This window comes from Thalassophryne amazonica, chromosome 5 (assembly GCF_902500255.1).
Source record: "Thalassophryne amazonica chromosome 5, fThaAma1.1, whole genome shotgun sequence".
In the NCBI taxonomy this organism is placed as follows: domain Eukaryota; kingdom Metazoa; phylum Chordata; class Actinopteri; order Batrachoidiformes; family Batrachoididae; genus Thalassophryne; species Thalassophryne amazonica.
The window spans coordinates 122591770-122613527 of record NC_047107.1 but is presented as its reverse complement, the minus strand read 5'-3'; the positions used below and the strand labels follow the sequence as shown (position 1 = coordinate 122613527).

At 42.8% G+C, this 21758-nt stretch overlaps 1 protein-coding gene across 1 annotated transcript in view; it reads left to right on the top strand.

Annotated features, from left to right (window-relative positions):
* Positions 1 to 21495, top strand: part of mxd1 (MAX dimerization protein 1) — a 47679-nt gene extending 26184 nt beyond the window's left edge. Inside the window, exons 5-8 of the mRNA XM_034171235.1 lie at positions 49 to 78; positions 19290 to 19404; positions 19494 to 19653; positions 20509 to 21495. Coding sequence (XP_034027126.1) covers positions 49 to 78; positions 19290 to 19404; positions 19494 to 19653; positions 20509 to 20699 — 496 coding nt within the window. The 3' untranslated portion in view covers positions 20700 to 21495. The remainder of the gene's footprint in view (positions 1 to 48; positions 79 to 19289; positions 19405 to 19493; positions 19654 to 20508) is intronic.
* Positions 21496 to 21758: the final 263 nt, after the last annotated feature.

Genomic DNA, 21758 nt, shown 5'->3' with positions numbered 1-21758 from the left:
CTGCTGCCTGGTTATGTTGTTGTTTGTAATATTTGTTTTCTTTTGCAGGTCTACGCACAATGAAATGGAAAAGAACAGGTAGGCAGATTCTATTTATTTATTTTATTTGATGTTTGTGTGTACTAGTCATTAGTTGGTGTTGCTGTAGGGTCAGGGTCAGTGTGTATAAATGATGTCATTGCATAAACACCATACATGCACCTTTCCCCCACACATGAAGTGGTATTTTTAAGAGAAGAGCGCACATACTTCATGAAACCGTCATATCATTTGTGCACACAGTTGAGCCTGATATGGTGAAGTGGAAATAAATAAAGTCAGACAGAATCCAAAACAACAGGTTCACAGGGCTTTTACCAATAGTAAGCAGAGCAGGGAGCACAGTGGGATAAGGACCCGGCCTGCCCATGGGTAGGTGTTAGTTTGAATCCTGCCCGTGTTACCTATTCTTCTTCTTGGACAAGATACTGCTTCATGTTAGTCCACCCAGCTGTAAAATGGCCTTGGCTGAAGAAATAATTTAGGATTGACTGGAACTAGAGATGACCACCGACCCGATGGGTCTTAGGGCCTGTAAGGACTAAATTACTCCTTTAAAAAAAAATAAGAAGAATAATATATTGAAAGTGTTTCAACACAAAAAAAACTTCAAAGTGCCTTACAGTATATACATTAAAAGTTTAAACAAAAAATGAACAATACAACAATTTACAAATAAAAAGAAGTGACCACAGGCACAGATCAACCCAGAAATCCACATCCCAATCAAATGTAATGATGTGGTCACCGTGTGCTAATTATAATTACGAGGGGCAGTTGAAAAATTTTCAGCCTGATCCAGAAAAAGTCGGGTGTGGGTCTCCAGCATTTCTTGAGAATGTGTGGTTTTGACTCACTGGGTGCAATGTTGAGACATGTTGGTTTCTGTGAATGTAAAAGATGGAGAACCATATAAACTTAACAGTGTTTGAAGACCAAGCTTTACTAAATTATAAATAACTTTTTAATGATATGAGATGGAAACTTTTGATGAAAACCATGATGGAAACTTGAGATGAAAACCATTTTGAATATATTGTTCAAAATGTGCATTTGTGTTTATTGTTTGAACCTTTCTGTTGTACAGTCTTTCACACAAGACCTCAAATTACCTTTATAAAGTGTCAAAACAGTTGTTTATTATAGTTTGCTGTGTGTTTTGAATAAATGCGTGTGGAAAATTATTTTTAGCTTTATTTTTTCCTTGCCTATTTTTGATTGTAAACCTTTATTACACTTATAAAACACAACAAAAACATATATATTCTGAAAGCACAGGTTGTCCTGGAAAAAAAGAGACATAAAACTTGATTGTGGGATGCAGGGAGAGCTGTTAACAGCAATAATAAAACATTTATGCCAGGTGAGTGAACTGTCCAAAAAATGCCCTCGGACCCCAGAGGGTTAAGACTGATGGTCTAATTTCTGCAGGTAGACTGTTCCAGAACACTAGAGCACAATTGACAAAGGCTGTAAAGTTGGCGGGTGACCAACATTTTTTTTCCCCTTGCATTTCTTATTATTTGTAGATTTGGTGAAGACCAAAAAAAAATGCATGTGCACATTTTTTCCTTTGTGGGTGCACAGTTTAAGTTGTGAACCTGCAGTTTTATGCATATGGCCCCAGGTTTCACAACCTGTTTCCCTCCTCTTGTTGAAATGGGAAAATGTCTGTAAATCACATGTAGACTGAAAATAATCTCCTGTAAAGAGAGAATTAATAACTTATATTGCACAAGTAAGAATTCCTTGAATAATGTTCCATTAAAGCCAAGTTGTTTAATTTGTGCACTCACATAAACTGGGCCTCACAACTCCTAATGTCTAATGATGGACCATGATGATAGCACCAGTATGATCAAAACTTGACATTTCTGGGATTATTTTAGGCTTTTGCCACACACCATTTAAAACACAGCAGCTAGACGCTATCACAGACTAGGGAAACTTGCTTTCCCAGCATGGGAAGAACTCTGGATAAAATCTGCACAAAATTCATTTGAACGTTTTGCTGAAAAGCTGCTAGACAGGTAAGAAAATGATAAGGGCTGTTTTAAACAAACGCTTTGATGGCTGCTTTAAATTTGTGTTTTTTTTTGTTTGTTTTTTGTTTGTTTTTTTAAGTGTGCCGTGGTCACTGCTGTATCACTGTTATGTTCTAAGCCATATATATTGATTTATAACAGAAAACTGTCAAAAGGGGGAATAAATATAAGTGTAAAGATGATCGAATATATCAGAGGAGTAAATTAATCAGTGCGTGTGAATGCGTGCATTGACTCGTGCGGTTATTTCCACCAGCTGATCACTGATCCACAACGTGAATTCTTCCTTCCAGAACAGCGCTTTATATCATCATTTTGATTCATCTACCTCTTGCCACATGTACAGAAGGCCTGGATTATCATTTCTACACTCATATTGTTATATTTAATAGAAAATAATAAGCACACGCAGCAGCTCCTGCTGCCGCTGGTGCTGCATTCATGTACTGTCGGAAATTACGCAACTTTTTTGTTGTTTCAAATTCAACAGTTGCTTGTGGCAAAATAATTAATTATATCCCCACAAAAGATTCATTCTGGCCTATGTAAGGTGCCTGTTGCCCCACCCCACCCCCCCACACACACAAAAAAAATCCAAGCAAGCAGGCTTAGTTTGTCCTGTAATTTCCAACGGTACATGAAGCAGCAGCAGTCTCAGCGCTCAGAAACCTGCTTCTGCACTGTGTGAAAACGTTCAGCTGCTCCAACAAAGTCAAATTAAACAATAACATTACAAAAACTACACAAACAATTAAAAAACGTCAAGAACGACAGCAAAACGAGACACAGATGAATTGAGGTTTTTGTTGCCCTTCGTTCCAATTTTTCAACAGTTTAAAAATCCTGACGTAGCGCCAGCTGCAGGAACGAAGCTGCGCGAAGGTTAAACGATGCCAACGACGGTCAACGAAAGTCCAGATTTCTTGCTTCATCACCCCTCGTTAAGTGCCGTGTAACTGGGCCATAAAGTGTGGCATTTCTCCCACACATTTCTCCCACACATTTTATTTATATAGCACAGATAAAAATCACAAAGTGCTTCACAATGAAAATATAACATATCGCAACTATATAAAACAATAGAATACAGCATAAAACAACAAATTTATTTAAAGCTTGTCTGACTAAAAACGTCTTCAGCATTGTTCCACGTCTGTCGCAGCAATCCCAAACCACTGACGAAACTCGCTCTTCATTAGCGGTTAGCCATGTTGTTGTTGTTGTGTGAAAGAAACGGGGCGGGGGGAGGGAGCTACGGAAGGTCCTGGGGACAGAAAGATGCGCCGTAGCAAGAGGAGAAAAAAACTCGAATTTTCAATTTTTTTAAATCATCCACAACAAAAAAAACTCCAATTCATCAATAAAATCCATATATCGCCCAGGCCTGCACTGATGTGACAATTGGCCATTATAGGTAGCAGGTCTTACTGACACTGAGCTGGTTTTAGTGAAGTACTATGGACTACCTCAAAGTCGTCGTCCCCCCCCCCCCCCCCAGCTTTAACAAACATACTGTCTTGTACAGATCACATTGGTCCATTTGGGGTGATAGGCACATTTCAAGCAGAGCTCTTCATATATTCTGAGCGTATACAGTTTCTAAATTAATTAAACCTGGTTTCAGTATTGCTAAGGCACAGGGTTGGGAAGGATTACTTTGAAAGAATACATGTGGATTACATGTATGTATGTACAAACATTTGGATTACTTGTAGTCTGATTACTTTTGGATTACATTTCAAAGTAATCCTACCCAACCTTGCTAAAGCATAGCTTCAGTCACACACTGGTGTGTGTGCCTTTGTAGATTTGGAAAGCAAACATTAAATGGGCTAAGATGTTAACATGCGTCATTATCCCATATATCTGAATCTCCCAGATATCTTATCAAGGTTTTAGCCAGCTGAGTTAGGAGATAATACAGGAATATGATTAACAGAGAGATCAAGTTTTAGCTTCTGGAACAGTAAAATTTTATGAGACACGTCCTTGTTTCACTGGCTCCTAATGCTGTAGTGCAGGGGTGGCCAAGTTCGGTCCTCGAGAGCTACCATCCTGACACTTAGTTGTCTCCCTGCGCCAACACGCCTGAATTCAATGAAAGACTCGTTAGCAGACTTTTAATGAGCCTTTCGTTGGATTCAGGTGTGTTGGAGCAGGGAGACAACTAAGTGTCAGGAAGGTGGCTCTCGAGGACCGAACTTGGCCACCCCTGCTGTAGTGTCCGTAACTATACGGTGACTGCTGAAGAATATACCTCCTCAAATTTTGCTTTTGTTTAGTTTCTTGTATGATCTTGTGCCAACAACACCACTCACATTTAAAGCTAAGTTCATACTTTGTACAGATAAAGTTGTAGTAGTCTTGTGATCTTGTGTGTGCCAAATTATTCATAGTTCTAAGTTATCCTTATAAATATGAGAAGCACATTTCTATTTATTTATTTATTTTTTGTCCTGACTGGAAAATCTTCACCCCATGCTCCTCCTCCCTGAATCTGTTGGGGCAAGGTGGTACAGTGGTAGTGCTCTTGCCTCCCAGCCAAGACGTTCCCTGGTTTTAAGACACTCGTGCTCCAATCTCCATGTAATTTTTAAGCAAGGAGTGAGCAGCAGTGTGAATGAAGGGCCGCGGCTTTGCAGGTTTTCCTTGCTACCAATTACCTCAGCTGCCATACAGTGGACATGACATGGACAATGACGTTCACATTTCTCAGCAGTGGTATACATGTCGCTGGGTCCTTGGTCTTTGAGATTGAGAGGCACGTGGGAAGAGCTTATGGAGTCATGAGGTCACTGAACAGAGGTGTTTGGCAATGTCTATCTTTGCAGGCAAATGCAGGTCCAAGTCTTCAGGGTCCTGATGCTGCCTTTCTTGCTGTATGGTTGTGAGACTTGGACACTAATTAGTGACCTTAGGCAACGACTGGATGTCTTTGGTACTCGGTGACTTGGGAGGCTCCTTGGGTACTGCTGAAATGCCTTTTTGTCAAAGAAGCCATTACTAAGAGAGACCAGGATGAGGAGTATCATTTGCATTATAAGGGAGTGTCAGCTATGACATTTTGGCCATGTGACCTATTTCTCTACACATGATCTAGCACACACGTGCTTAAGTGTTGAGGACCCAAGTGGCTGGAGGAGGCCAAGAGGATGCCCACATTTCACCTGGTGGTGGCAGATAGATGATTATTTTAGAGATGTGGGAAAGGACTGGTTGTCTGCCTGGGTGGTTGCCATCTAGGACCTAAGGCAGTTCCCATGGTGTTGTGGATGCAGCAAAGCGGAGCACCAGAGCATGCTCACAGATTTGACTGCGCCACATCACAACATGTTACCCCAAGACACTTCACAAAGGTAGGCTCTAACTTAGCCAAACTCTTTGAGCAAGCACATATAGTGATAAGGAAAACTCCCTCAGGCGTTTTTGAGGAAAAAACCTGAAGCAGACCAGGCTCAGATGGTTGACCGACCTCTCTGGCCCTATGAACAATAACAAAAATTAATTGAACAACAGTGCAAGTAATTGTCAAACATGCAAAAGAGAAATAAGGGTCCCTGTAGGACAGTCCCCATGATAAAGTCCAACGGGCATCGTGACCCACAGTTCATCATGAGTGGTAATTTACAAATAGCAGCAAACTTTGTCCAGACAACACGCGCTCAGGCAGGGGGCTGCGAGGTTGGCAGTCTTCTCCATTTCATTGACAGCACCTTGACAAGGAGAGACAGAGCAGAAGTCAATCAGCCAGAACAAACAACTCACAGAACATTATCACAGATGACCACGACTTTCAGTTGAGGGGAGGAGTTCATCAGTAAGACCACCCGCTGAGGCAGTCAGCTGTGAGGAAAACCTGTGCCATCTTGGCCCATCACGGCGCACTTGGTTCTTGGGGTTAGAGTTTGAATTGTGTATTTTGTGCTGCTGCCTGAGTCTTTCTTTGCCTGTGCTAGTTGATCTAAACCAGCAGCTCAGTGGGCACCCGGAATAACAATATATGGAAATGATGTGCCTGTGCCTGCAGTTTAGCATTTTGTTCATATGCGTTCAGTCATGTGATGTCAGATCCACCAGGCAGTGGAACTTGTGACTGGAGGTTGTGGTGTTGCACTTGAGGACATTCATAGCCCTTTCAGTTTGCATGACCTCAAAGATGGAAAGGCACATCATGCAGTTTGTAGTTTTTGTATGTAGTTTGCTGTGTTGCACAGATTTTATTTGCTCTTCTTTTAGTTGGAATAAACAGTTTGACTTATGTGATTCTATCATTTTCTGTGTCATTTCAGGATGAGTCAACAGTAAAAAAAAAAACACAGTTATCAAGGATGTTTTGGTACAATGATGGTTAATTCTTAAGAATTTTTAATCTGGAATTTGCCACTCCAGAAGACACTGCACACTACACCTGGCTGAATCTTTGCACCGATGCTAGAATAATGATGTCCAAACTGAGATGTCACCGAATGGAAAATAAAAGGCTTAAATAGACACTTTAGTGACAGCACCATTATATCAAGGAATTCTGGCTATATGAGAGTTGGGGTTAATGTAACATTTTACCACAAACTATTATACTATGGTTCATAATTGTGTTGGTTGACCAAACCAAACCAGAAGTAATTTATTCAGATATGTTGGACAACCAGTTTTACTGTCTACGTTTACTTTCATTTACCTTTATGGCCCCATTAAATGTAAAACTATTTTTTTGAGGTCATACTACTGGATTATGCTTAAACAGCTTTTCAGTCTTTTATCATTTAATATTTAATTTATGTCAGTAAATCTTGGTAACTTTTACAAATCAAATTTATGTTGCACGAAAGTGGAGACATTTCTGCAAAAAGTACAAAAATTTGTCGGTCAGAATTCACATTGAAATGGAACGGGTGTATGACGCGTAGGCACACGATGACATAGGCGCCTTGTTCTGTCTCGTAACATTTTGCGGTGGTGACTCTGAGGAAACCATCTGAAACACACACACCACACATACGAGGTATCTTATTAAACTAACCGGCAGTTTTATAAAAAAAAAAAATATAGGGATTTGATTGACATGCGATTACACCAATCATGCTTGGTGTAATCGCGTGTTGGTGACGTCATTTCCCTGTGGGCAGGCCTTGAGTGAGATGTGGTCCCGCCCTCCCGGCTGAATTCCTTTGTTTCACACGCTGCTCGAGACGGCGTGCGTTGCTTTATCAAACTTTTTTCTGTGAGGAATATCCGAGTGGACACTATTCGAGAAATTCAGCTGGTTTTCGGTGAAAAGTTTAACGGCTGATGAGAGATTATGGGGTGTTTCTGTCGCTGTAAGGACTTCCCACGGGGCGGGACGTCCTGCAGAGCTTCCAGGCGCCGTCGTCGGCCTGTTTCAAGCTGAAATCATCCTAATTTAAGGCTCTGTTGACCCAGGACGTCGTGAGAGACCAGAGAAGATTCAGAAGAAGCCGGCATGAGGAGTTTATGCGGACATTCCACTGTTTAAGGACATTTTGTAATGAAAGACGTGCACGCAAATTCGCTGAGTCTTTTCCGTGACGACTCGGTGAATTTGTGTGCGCCGCGAAAGGAAAAACACATCCGTGTTGAAAACCATTTGTAGAATTCAGGCGGCTTTTAATGGCTTTCAACAAGTGAGTAACTGAGAAATTGTTTAACAGGTTGGGCATGTTCCAACTTGCCCCTTAAGGTTTCCAACGGAGGTGTTTTTCCTGTCGCGACCCCCCGCGGTTGGGTCCAGCCCGACATGCGACTCTGCCCGCACATTCTTTCATTACAAAATGTCCGTTAACAATGGAATGTCCGAATAAACTCCTCATGCCGACTTCTTCTGAAAGTTCTCTGTTCTCTGACGACTTACAGGGTCAACAGAGCCTGAAATGTGGAAGTTTTCAACTTGAAACGGCGAGACGCTGCCGCCTCGAAGTGCAGATCGCCGTCAGGCGCCGTGGGCCGTCCTTACGGCGACACTACCAGACCAAAATCTCTCATCAGCCGTTAAAATTTTTACGGAAAACCAGCTGAATTTATAGAATGGTGTCCACTCAGTTGTGCCTTACAGCTTTGAAAAAAATTTTATCAAACAAAGCAGCAGTCTCTGAGCCATTCCTAAACAATGAAAAAATCGACGAGGGTGGGCGACTCCTCACTCAAAGACTGCCCACAGGCGAATGACGTAACCGACAGGCGTGAAAAAACTCTCGCATGCCCACGAGGGTTCAAGCATGTCTGATGTAATCACACGTGATTCAAATCCATATGGTTTTTGAAAAAAATAATGTCGGATACTTTTCTAATAGACCTCGTATTTTAAATAGTGCTGTCAGGTGATTAAAATTAATTAAGAGGTCTGATTAGTTAATCTAAATGAATCACATTTAATTGCATGTATAATTTTTTTTTTCAAAATTAACCCATGGCCTCAGTCCCACGTGTGGCTTGAACAGTTCTTACATACTTCAGTGGTACTGTGGCGCCTTCCTCCACCTGAAAGACATGTGATGCGTCACGCTAATAACCACCATGTAAAAGCCCTGTTTGTCTTTCTCTGCACTTAATGAGCTGTTTCAGCATGATCACTGCATCACTCGCGCTTTACCTGGCATGAAACCAAACTGCTCCTCCTCGATCCTTTTCTCTGCAGTCCTTTTTTACGGGTCTGACTAATCAGTGAATCGGCTAATTGTTTCAGTGCTGCTGCATTTCTATTGTTTGCTACCTGAGAAATTTCCATTGTTGTTTTGTTTTTTGTTTTGTTTTTTGTTTTTTTTGACACAAGGGCTGATCCTGGCTATGTAACAGTAACAACAGCAGCAGTGCTGCAGAGGACAGCACCAATTTGGAAGTTACAGTGCATCTGGAAAGAATTCACAGCCCTTATTTTTCCCACATTTTGTTATGTTAAAGCCTTATTCCAAAATGGTGTAATTTCATGTTTCCCTGAAAATTCTACTCGCAGCACCCCATAATGACATGTTTTTTTTTGTTTTTTTTTTTTTATTATTGCAGTTTTTTGTTTTTTTTTAATAAAAAACTAAGATAGCGTGTGTACATAAGTATTCACACCCTTTGCTCAATACTTTGTTGATGCACCTTTGGCAACAATTTCAGCCTCAAATCTTCTTGAATATGATGCCACAAGCTTGGTGCACCTATCTTTGGGCAGTTTGGTCCATTCCTCTTTGGAGCACCTCTCAAGCTCCATCAGGTTGGATGTGGAGCGTCTGTGCACACCCATTTTCAGATCTCTCCATAGATGTTCGATCAGATTCAGGTCTGGGCTCTGGCTGGGCCACTCAAGGGCATTCACAGAGTTGTCCTGAAGCCACTCCTTTGATATCTTGACTGTGTGCTTACGGTCCTGCTGACAGATGACAATCCTGTCTGAGGTCTGCAGACAATTCCTTTGGCTTCATGCTTGGTTTGTACTCTGACATGGACTGTTAACTGTGTGTCCAGTCAACTGAATTACCCCAGGTGGACTCCAATTAAGCTGTAGAAACATCTCAAGGATGATCAGTGGAAACAGGATGCACCTAAGCTCAATTTTGAGCTTCATGGCAAAGGCTGTGAATACTTATGTACATATAATTTCTTAGTTTTTTACAACCCCATTTCCAATGAAGTTGGGACATTGTGTGAAATGTAAATAAAAACAGAATACGATTTGCTAATCCTCTTCAACCTATATTCAATTGAATACACCACAGACAAGATATTTAATGTTCAAACTGATAAACTTTATTGTTTTGTGCAAATATTTACTCATTTCGAAATGGATGCCTGCAACACGTTTCAAAAAAGCTGGACAGTGGTATGTTTACCACTGTGTTACATCACCTTTCCTTCTAACAACACTCAATAAGCATTTGGGAACTGTGAGTGTCATGATTGGGTATAAAAGGAGAATCCCGAAAAGTCTCAGCCATTCACAAGCAAAGATGGGGCAGGATCACCACTTTGTGAACAGCTGTATGAAAAAATAGTCCAACAGTTTAAGAACAATGTTTCTCAATGTTCAATTGCAAGGAATTTAGGGATTCCATCATCTACAGTCCATAATATAATCAGAAGATTCAGAGAATCTGGAGAACTTTCTACACGTTTTCACTTCACTTCACACGTAAGCGGCACCATCAATGCTGAAAGGTACATCCAGGTTTTGGAGCAACACATGCTGCCATCCAAGCAACGTCTTTTTCAGAGACGTCCCTACATATTTCAGCAAGACAATGCCAAGCCACATTCTGCACGTGTTACAACAGAGTGGCTTCATAGTAAAACAGTACGGGTACTAGACTGGCCTGCCTGCAGTCCAGACCTGTCACCCATTGAAAATGTGTGGCGCATTATGAAGCGCAAAATACGACAACGGAGACCCTGGACTGTTGAACAACTGAAGTCGTACATCAAGCAAGAATGGGAAAGAATTCCCCCTACATAGCTTCAACAATTAGTGTCCTCAGTTCCCAAACGCTTGAGTGTTGTTAGAAAGAAAGGTGATGTAACACAGTGGTAAACATACCACTGTCCCAGCTTTTTTGAAATGTGTTGCATGCATCCATTTCAAAATGAACAAATATTTGTACAAAAACAAGTTTGAACATTAAATATCTTGTCTTTGTGGTGTATTCAGTTGAATATAGGTTGAAGAGGATTTGCAAATCATTGTATTCTGTTTTTATTTACATTTTACACAACGTCCCAACTTCATTGGAATTGGGGTTGTATTTGTAATAAATTTGAAAAATGTAAAAAAAAAAAAAAAAAAAGTCATTATGGAATATTGTTAAATTTTTTGGGGGGGAGGGGGATTTTATCCATTTTGAAATAAGGCTGTAACATAATGTGGAAAAAGTGCAGCGCTGTGGATGCACTGTAGAGTGCAAAAATGTAGGCACTGGCCTCGGGCTGCCCTGTAGATCAACAGACGACACACATACATATTGACACACTTGCACCGAAGCCACACTGAACCAGAATAACTTGTTGCTGAAATGGTGCCGTGCAACGCCACCGGTCCTGCAATGTTTTCTCACGCACAGGGCATGTGACCTGTTAGCTCAGTGCTGGGTTACGGGTCAGCTGCCGGTCAGCGTTGTTTAACAAACATTAGCATGCCCTACTGTGTGAGTGAGTGTTGTTATGTCACCACACGGGCGAGGGCATTTTCATATTACAGTGCATCTGGATGTTTCAGTGCTTCATTTTTTTACATTTTATATTACAGCCTTATTCCAAAATGGATCAAATTTTTTTTTCCTGATGCAGTACCCCATCATGACCATGTGAAAAAAAGTTTTTTGTTTTTGTTTTTTTTTGTGGGTTTTTTACAGATAGGGGCTGCAAAGAGGAATGGGCAAAACTGCCCAAAGATGGATGCACTGAGCTTGTGACATCATATTCATGGTAAATGGACTGCACTTTTCTGATGCTGCCGTACAAGGTGCTCACTTAACACCGGGAGCAACTTGGGGATTACGGACCTTGCCCAAGGGCCCTTAGTGATTTTTCCGGTCTGGCTGGGGTTTGAACTGAGGATCCTCTGGTTTCAAGCCCAACGCTTAAAGGGGAACATTACACAGTGAGAAATGCAATAGTTTCCTATAAGAAACCAAAGATCTGATATTCCACACTTTTTACACTAGTACCGCAAGTACATGCCTTTATTGGACATTTGAACTTCGCGCTCTCCTGAGTGCCTGCGGGCCGCCATCTTTGTACAATATCGGCTCAGCGCTGACGTCATTGCCGAACAACTGTACATGAGCTGGTGTGACCAAATAAGGAAGTGGGAAAGGCCACGGGGCAGAGGGTCATCTCTTTTGTTTGAGGCACACGACGTGCAGCTCGTCAAGTGGAGTAAACAAGCAGTAAACAAACAGGGTTACAGGGTTGGAACAGGGTTGGTGACCCTTCGTCACCAACCCTGTTCCTGGAGGGCACCTACCCTGCATGTTTTCTTACTCTACTTGTTCCACTCCCAGGCAGTTAACACTATAAGATGTGCTCAGCCAATCATGAACTGGAAAACACCACTTAAAAAAAAAAAAAAAAATCAGGTGTGGCTTGAGTAGGTAGATGTGGGAAAACATGCAGGACAGGTGCGCTCCAGGAACAGTGTTGGTGATCCCTGCACTCGACCATCACCTCCCCTATTCAAGAAAACTTGAGGCTGTAATTGCTGCCAAAGGTGCATCAACAAAGTATTGAGCACAGTCTGTAAATATTTATGTACATGTGACTTCTTTTATATATATATATATATATATATATATATATATATATATATATATATATATATATATATATATATAAATTTGCAAAGATAAAAAAACTTTTTTCATGTTATTGTGGGGTTTGCAAAAAGAATTTTGATGAACAAAGGAGTTTACTTCATTTTGGAATTGTAACATAAAATATGAACGTGAAGCGCTGTGAATATTTTTGGATGCCCTGTACGTAAGGACAGACTGTGTGGTCTTTGGACCCAGTCAGCTGAGGAACAGGCAGATACAAAATCCTACTTCCTGTTGTTGAATAGGGCACAGTACACAATCTCATCAGTTCATCCTCTCATTATGCCCAACCTGAATATACTTGGGTGCTTTTATTTATTTATTTTTTTTGTTTTGTTTTTTGTCTCTCAGATTCTCTCTCTCTCTCTCCCTCTCCCTCTGTGTGTGTGAGATTGTGTGACGTACACACACTCCCACTCACAGCTCGCGGACACGTACACACTCAGGACCAGGCTGAAACCGGAGGTGTGTGTTGTGTAACAGTGGAGGTCAAGTGGTCACAAACACCCACCAGACCTATGCAGCTGCTAAGGCTGCAGCGGCACAGACAGAGAGTGCAGAAAAGAACGTAACCTGAACCAATGCAGGGAAAATGACGTTAATGTTCTGCGTGTACTTGCCCTGTCCAGTTCATTTTATTTAGTGTTCCTGCAAAGAGTTAGCGCAGTGTTGTTCAGCAGTCATGTTATAAAGCAGCGCTTCATAGACTGTAATGTGCTAAATATTCATTAGTAATTGTCTTTTTTTTTTCCCCTTAATGGCTTATTGTACATACAGTTATGTCTTCATTTGTGTCTGTAAGTCGATTTGCTGACATGCTTCCTTAAAAGCTATGAATAGATTTGGATTGAATTTGCTCAGAAAGTCAGTCTAATCTGGAATAGAAAGAGAGAGAGACTTTGTCATTGTAATAAACAACGAAACTTTGTTGGCGACAACCAGTCAGTAGCAACAATGATTAGGTATAAATAAAAGCAAAATATAAGAGCAATATGGTGCATAAGACAGCAATAGACATAAGTGAAAATAATTTTTTTACCTGGTGCCCTGGTCCTATTTTTCATGTAATTACCCTTGTGTGTGTGTGTGTGTGTGTGTGTGTGTATTTTTTTTTTCTGCATATTTCAGTGAATGGAGCTGCATTTCATTCTGTGATAAACTGAACCTTATCCCTTATTGTAATTTATTTAATTTTTGAAATTATTGTTAGAGCACTCAAATGAAAATGAATGCTGATTTACTAACAGTCTGCACAGAGATTACGATTTTCCAGTGTGCATGATAGCGCGCATTGTCCATTTAGCACGCTTATCATCATAAATTTGCAATTTTGGGTTTGTCCACCTGAGTGCTCAACATTGTGGGAGGAAACATGCAACTAGTTTGTGTTTGTGCGCACTATTTATCAGGGTCTAAAGGACGTTTAGGTGGTGCTGATAGCATCTGTATTTTGCGCGTTTGAAACCTTGGTGTTAACTTATTGTGCTTGACTTACTGCTGTTCCAGTGGTACAGAGGCTGCCACCTCCTTGTACACAAAATTAGAAAACATAAATAAACTAGAAGCACTCGGAGAGCGCAAACCTCCGCCAAGGGGTCACTGACGTCACATGGAATACCCTTTGGCAAAGAGACTTATTCCACATCATTTTACGCATCTACCGTCATGTTTCAGATTCAGTGGTTAACCCTCTGGGGTTCACTTGCCTGGCATAAATGTTTTATTATTGCTATTAACAGCTCTCCCTGCATCCCACAATCAAGTTTTATGTCTCTCTTTTTAAGGACAACCTGTACTTTCAAAATATATATGCTATCAGCCACATGGGGTGTGCAGCCAGTACATTCTGAGTGCCGGTCCCAAGCCCGGATAAATGAGGAGGGTTACGTCAGGAAGGGCATCCAGCGTAAAACAAGCCAACCCAACTATGCAGACTCAGAATCGAATTCCCATACCGGATCGGTCGCGGCCCGGGTTAACAATGTCCGCCACCGGTGCTATTGCCCAACAGGGTGCCGGAGGAAATTGGGCTACTGCTGGGCGAAGACGACGATGAAGAAGAGGAGGAAAATGTTGCCACGAACAGCGGGAGAAGAAGAAAACTAGAAGGGTGGAAATGAGAATGGGGACTTTGAATGTTGGTAGTATGACTGGTAAAGGGAGAGAGCTGGCTGATATGATGGAGAGGAGAAAGGTAGACATATTGTGTGTGCAAGAGACCAAGTGGAAGGGAAGTAAGAGCAGGAGCATTGGCGGTGGGTACAAGTTGTTGTACCATGGTGAGGACAGGAAGAGAAATGGTGTTGGGGTCATTTTAAAGGAAGAGTATGTTAAAAGCGTGTTGGAGGTTAAGCGAGTGTCTGACAGGGTGATGAGTGTGAAGTTGGAAATTGAAGGGGTGATGATGAATATCATCAGTGCATATGCTCCACAGGTAGGTTGTGAGATGAAGGAGAAAGAAGATTTCTGGAGTGTGTTAGATGAGGTGGTGGAGAGTGTGCCCAAGCATGAAAGAGTGGTGATAGGAGCAGACTTCAATGGGCATGTTGGTGAAGGGAACAGAGGTGATGAGGAAGTAATGGGTAGATATGGTATCAAGGATAGGAATGGGGAAGGACAGATGGTAGTTGATTTTGCAAAAAGGATGGAAATGGCTGTGGTGAATACCTACTTTAAGAAAAGGGAGGAGCGCAGGGTAACATATAAGAGTGGAGGAAGGTGCACACAGGTGGACTACATTCTTTATAGGAGATGCAAGCTAAAAGAAATCACAGACTGTAAGGTGGTAGCTGGAGAGAGTGTCACTAGACAGCATAGGATGGTTGTTTGTAGGATGACTTTAGAGGTAAAGAAGAAGAAGAGAGTGAGAGCTCAACAAAGGATCAGATGGTGGAAGCTGAAGGAGGAAGACTGTTGTGTGAAATTTAGCGAGCAGGTGAGAGAAGCACTAGTTGGAGGGGAAACAATTTTAGACAACTGCAAAAGTACTGCAGATGTGGTGAGGGAGACAGCTAGGGCAGTACTGGGTATGACATCTGGACAGTGGAAGGAAGACAAGGAGACTTGGTGGCGGAATGAAGAGGTCCAGGAAAGCATAAGGAGAAAGAGGTTGGCGAAAAAGTTTTGGGATAGTCGGAGAGATGAAGAAAGTAGACAGGAGTACAAGGAGATGCGGCGTAAGGCGAGAAGGGAAGTGGCAAAAGCAAAGGAAAAGGCATATTGCGAGCTGTACAAGAAGTTGAATAGTAAGGAAGGAGAAAAGGACTTGTACCGATTGGCCAGACAAAGGGACAGAGCTGGAAAGGATGTGCAGCAGGTTAGGGTGGTAAAAGATGCACATGGTAATGTGCTGACAAGTGAGGAGTGTGTGCTGAGAAGGTGGAGGGAATATTTTGAAGAGTTGATGAATAAAGAAAATGAGCGAGAGAAAAGGCTGGATGATGTGGTGAGAGTAAATCAGGAAGTAAAAGAGATTAGCAAGGAAGAAGTGAGGGCTGCTATGAAGAGGATGAAAAGTGGAAAGGCAGTTGGTCCAGATGACATTCCAATGGAGGCATGGAAATGTCTAGGAGAGATGAGTGTAGAGTTTCTAACCAGATTGTTTAATAAAATCTTGGAAAGTGAGAGGATGCCTGAGGAGTGGAGACGAAGTGTGCTGGTTCCTATTTTCAAGAACAAGGGTGATGTGCAGAGCTGCAGTAACTACAGAGGCATAAAGCTGATCAGCCACAGCATGAAGTTATGGGAAAGAGTAGTAGAAGCTAGGCTTAGAAAACAGGTGAAGATCTGTGAGCAGCAATATGGTTTCATGCCGAGAAAGAGCACTACAGATGCAGTGTTTGCTCTGAGAATACTGTTGGAAAAGTACAGAGAAGGACAGAAAGAGTTACATTGTGTGTCTGTGGACTTAGAAAAAGCTTATGATAGGGTGCCAAGAGAAGAGTTGTGGCATTGTATGAGGAAGTCTGGAGTGGCAGAGAAGTATGTTAGGGTAGTGCAGGACATGTACAAGAATAGTGTGACAGCAGTGAGATGCGCAGTCGGAATGACAGGTGGAGGTGGGATTACACCAAGGATCAGCTCTGAGTCCTTTCTTGTTTGCAGTGGTGATTGACAGGTTGACAGATGAGATCAGACAGGAGTCCCCATAGACTATGATGTTTGCAGATGACATTGTGATCTGTAGTGAGAGTAGAGCGCAAGTTGAGTCTAGTCTGGAGAAGTGGAGATATGCTTTGGAGAGAAGGGGAATGAAAGTCAGTAGAAGCAAGACTGAGTACATGTGTGTGAATGAGAGGGAGCCCAGTGGAATAGTGCAGTTACAAGGAGTAGAAGTGGTGAAAGTAGAGGAGTTTATTTGGAGTCACTGTTCAAAGTAATGGAGAGTGTGGTAGAGAGGTGAAGAAGAGAGTGCAGGCAGGGTGGAGTGGGTGGAGAAAGGTGGCAGGAGTGATTTGTGACCGAAGAATATCAGCAAGAGTGAAGGGGAAAGTTTACAAAACAGCAGTGAGACCAGCTATGTTGTATGGTTTAGAGACAGTGGCACTAACAAAAAGACAGGAGGCAGAGCTGGAGGTGGCAGAGCTGAAGATGTTGAGATTCTCTTTGGGAGTGACAAGAATGGACAAGATTAGGAATGAACATATCAGAGGGACAGCTCAGGTGGGACGGTTTGGAGACAAAGTCAGAGAGGCGAGATTGAGATGGTTTGGACATGTGCAGAGGAGGGACCCAGGGTATATAGGGAGAAGGATGCTGAGGATGGAGCCACCAGGCAGGAGGAGAAGAGGGAGACCAAAGAGGAGGTTCATGGATGTGCTGAGAGAGGACATGCAGGTGGTTGGTGTGACAGAGGAAGATACAGAGGACAGGGTGAGATGGAAACGATTGATCTGCTGTGGCGACCCCTAACGGGAACAGCCGAAAGACAAAGAAGAAGTGTTTTATAAGTGTAATAAAGGTTTACAATCAGAAATAAGAAAGGAAAACGTAAAGTGGAAAATAATTTTCCACACACAGCAAACTATAATAAACTAGTAACACATCACTGCTAAAAACAATCTTTGGTGTGTCACGTGAGGCGAATCTGCCCTACGATTGGATTTTGGAAAACCATGTGACGGTGAACCAATTCCGATTGGACACTCACATTGCTCACGTCATCACACAGCTTCTATGAGGAATACAAAGATGGTGGACAGTGACTCAAAAGTCCACGGAGTTAACTTTTCAGCAAAAAAAAAAAAAAAAAAAGTAAGTTTCTATCTCATATCATTAAAAAGTTATTTATAATTTAGTAAAGCTTGGGCTCAGCCGTCGTATCCAATGGCGTCGGCCCCAGAGGGTTAAACCCTTAGATCTTCAGCAAATGTATTTATAAAGAGAAACTGCATGAACTACACAAGTTTTTTTTTAGTTTTTTTTTCTAATAAGAACTTTATTCAATGAGGAGAAACAAATGCTAAATTATTGTTGTGTCATCACTTAATTTTTGTTCAGCCTTTGTGACCCGTCTTCATAAAGTTAGATGCAAAAATGTTGAAATTGGCCCTATCCTGCAATGATAAAGAATCCTTTAAAAAATTACTGGATCCGGGTCGTGTTCGAGATCATTACCAAAATTTAATGACTTCTAAGTTAGGCCAATATACACCCCTGGAAAAATTTCATTGAAATCCATTGAGGATTTTTTTTTTTTTTTTTTTTTTTTTTTTTTTTTTTTTTGAGTAATCCTGCTAACAAGCCAACCAACAAACAAATGGACGTGACCGAAAACATAACCTCCTTGGCGGAGGTAATCATACATTGTAAATGTTGGGCACATTTAAAGAGTTTGCAGTTTACTTTGCTTGTTTCTTTAAGAATAATTGTCTCCATGTGTAACAGGTGGAACACCTGATCATTACTGTCACTGGTGTGTCACGCTTTGTCCATGAAACACACAGATGCGCATATGAGTCTGTGACAAGACGCACAGCGTGTGAACACACTCTTGCACTGGCTATTAAACAAACACACACATAAAACTAATCTCCTATTTCATACATGTAAATTACTTTTCCACCAACTATATTTCAGCAAATTGGTGAATAAGTAAAACTCTATTCTGCCAGTAGAAGGCAGAGAGCTGTCCGCACAGTTGTCTGTGTGCATTTTTTTAAAATTGCCAGTGTGTGAGCATGCTCAGTTATGTGGCACAGTTCCTGCATAATGAAGCACAAGACGATACAAATAGTTGGTTGAAGTTAATTTTGCTCTTACAGTTGTCATTGTCTACGTCATGTTACCGCCCGCTATCAGTTGCACACCCTGAAAAACTGTCTCCACCCCAATGTGCAAACATTTGGATTGCCCAAACAATTTTGCACTCGTGATCTGAGATCTTAGTAAATCAGGCTCTTCATGTTTCGCTGACTTTCCTTAACTTTCTCACCATCCCAAAGGTGAACAGGGAAAAGTGCACAGGTACACCGGATAAAGACGAGACATATTCTAGTACTAAAGTAAAACGGTAAATAAAGTGCACAGCAGATGGAGACATTTTAGATGTTCTGCTCCTGAAAAATTAATCATAAAGCCGACACAAGCAGCCGGTGGTGCACCGCTGCATCTTTGCTGGTCTCTTGCTGCAGTGTGGACGGTGACGTACGGGTCCATTCATGAGCAACCTGAAGTCACCCGGTGTTTTAATTCAATCCAATCATGACTCAAACGGCTACCTGACCTGAAAATGGCATGACCGTCCATCTTAAAGTCCCCAGATCGCTCCGCAGAACGATACCTGTGATAGCCCAGTTCATGGTTATGTTTCCCAAGCTGTTATATACTGTATGCATGAAAACGCAAAACCCAAACGGCATCTGACCAGTGGTCTCTGCTTCCTGCCTTCCTTCTGCAGACGGGCACATTTACGGCTGTGCTTAGAGCGCTTGAAATCCCTCGTTCCCTTGGGACCAGATGCCAGCAGGCACACCACGCTCAGCCTGCTGATGAAGGCCAAAGATCACATCAAGGTGCGTGCCTGCGTGGGTGTTTGCTATGTCGCTGGCGTGCAGAAGGGCTCTCCTGTTGACGTCGCCGCTGTACTTCTCTCTCCCTGCAGAGGCTGGAGGAGAGCGAGAGGAAAGCTCAGCACACCTTAGAGCAGCTGCAGCGAGAGCAGAGACACCTGAGGAGGCATCTGGAGCAGCTGGGTGTGGAGAGGACCCGCATGGACAGCACCGGATCCACTCTGTCCTCCGACAAGTCCGACTCCGACCAGGGTGAGGCTGATGCACAGGCGCTGTATCAAATACGTCACTGTCCAGGGCTCAGAATTCCCACTGGCTGAAGTATACACTCTTCAGTCATTTCCCAACCCAAGTTTTTAATTTTTAGACAATGCTCAAGTTCTGGTACAATCTGCCAGTTTATAGTCCATCCAGTAAGATTTTACGTGAAGCAAGAAGTTCCGTCCCCGCGACCCAATCGTGGCTACGCGGTTGAAGATGTATCTGTGTATGTAAGAAGTTCAATGCTTTGGATTTATGTTTTGTCAGTTGAAAAAGTAAGTGCAGTTTTTTGGGGTTTGGCATTGTTCCAGTTGATTGAGTAAACATCTAAGATGTACTGAAGGTCTGAAGAAGGGGCAGTAAACTAGAAAAATTGTAAGTGGCTTTTGTTGCCGCAGGGTGGCATCATGAAGCACCTCTCACACCTGGCCAAATTTGATGCAGAGTTTTCCAGAGTAGCACCTCAGCACCACTCTTAGATAACACTCGGGGAACTTAACACAAGTCTGGAAAATTCGGTTAAACTCACAGTGGTTTTTGAACATGTTTTGGGAGCTCTGCTTAACCCGGGTAGCTTGGGGTAAGCATGGTGTGCAGCTTTTGTACCGGGAGTTCACCCGAATTTACACCAAGCTATCCCTGGAAGCATGTCGATTATCTGCCCAACTTGTATCTGTGTTGTTCCAAACTTATTCATGTGAGAGAGCCGTTCAGGTGCTTCAGATGTAGTGTGTGAGTATCATACCGCCGCAGAACAAGCTAAGGCTAGTGCGGCCGACCCCTCCCCCTGGGTAAGAAGCAGCTGTAAAATTGTCTTGTGTTTCTGTCTCCTCTGCATGCTAACAGAGGACGTGGACGTGGAGGGGATGGACTACCTGCTGGGTGACCTGGAGTGGAGCACCAGCAGCGTGAGCGACTCAGGGGACGAACGAGGCAGCCTGCGCAGCAGTTGTAGCGATGAGGGCTACTCCAGCGCCAGCCTGCAGCGCCTGCAGGACACTCAGGAGAAGGCCAAGCAGCTGGGCTGCAGCCTATAAACAGCACTGGTCTGTGATCAGAGCAGTCACCCAGTCTCCTCCCACCCCCCAATCACACCTCACCCCACCCTCCCTAACCCCAAACCAGGACTGACCAACCAGGCCTCTGCCTGCTATCCTACCTGTGATCCACTTTCACCCACCCACAAACCGTCGTCATGAGGGGTCAACCTCCTGCTCTGCACCAATCAAATGGGCAGGATTTTAAAGACACTCCTTGCCACTTGTTGTGCTCTCCCCACTCTCCCCCACCACCCACCCTTTTTACAGAAACACAACTTTCAGCCAGAGAATGTTACCACACAATGTCCCACTGCCTCGACTTCTATGCCTCAAGAGCCATGGGAAGCACTTAGGAGATTTCACCTTCCTCACACACACCTTGACGCTCCAAGCCGTCCAGTGAGACGCCCCAAAGGTGTGACACTTCTTAAACTTAAGTTGTCAATCATCAGTGCATGACATTTTGCACTTAAATTACATTTGTAAAAGAAATCTGGCATCTTTTGCAATCAGTAAAGCCCCCCCTCCCCTCCCCAACTGCAGATCTTGCAGCGTCACACCATTGAGCAATTGGAAAGCGCGCCACTTCACGGTGCAGCGTCGTTAGCAGACGCCAAAATAGATGGTGTGTCTTTGTGGTGTTAATTGTTGGGGCCTGGCAGCAATACGTCCTTTAAATAACCCTGTAATTTTAGTGTCCTCCTCTCGCCATCCCAAAGTAACACAAAAACAAAACAAAAAAATAATAGTAAAATAGAAACTTATGTGCAGCATGAGATTGTGAAGGGCCAGGGGGATTCTGGGAGACTTTAGGGGTGGGTTTGGTGTTTGCATCTCTCTCGCTCCCTCTCTCTGAGGACTGTGGCGTGTTTTACGGTGTCCCTGTCTCATGCGTGTGCGTGTTGTCGGTCCCATGTTGACAGGAGTCACCCCCCCAGCTGACCTGTGGAACAGTTTGTCCACTTAATTAGTGCCCGGTTCCGATCTATTCCACAGACCGGAGCACATTCCACTAGAGCGGACAGACAGACGAGATTGATTCATGTTGAGTACTGA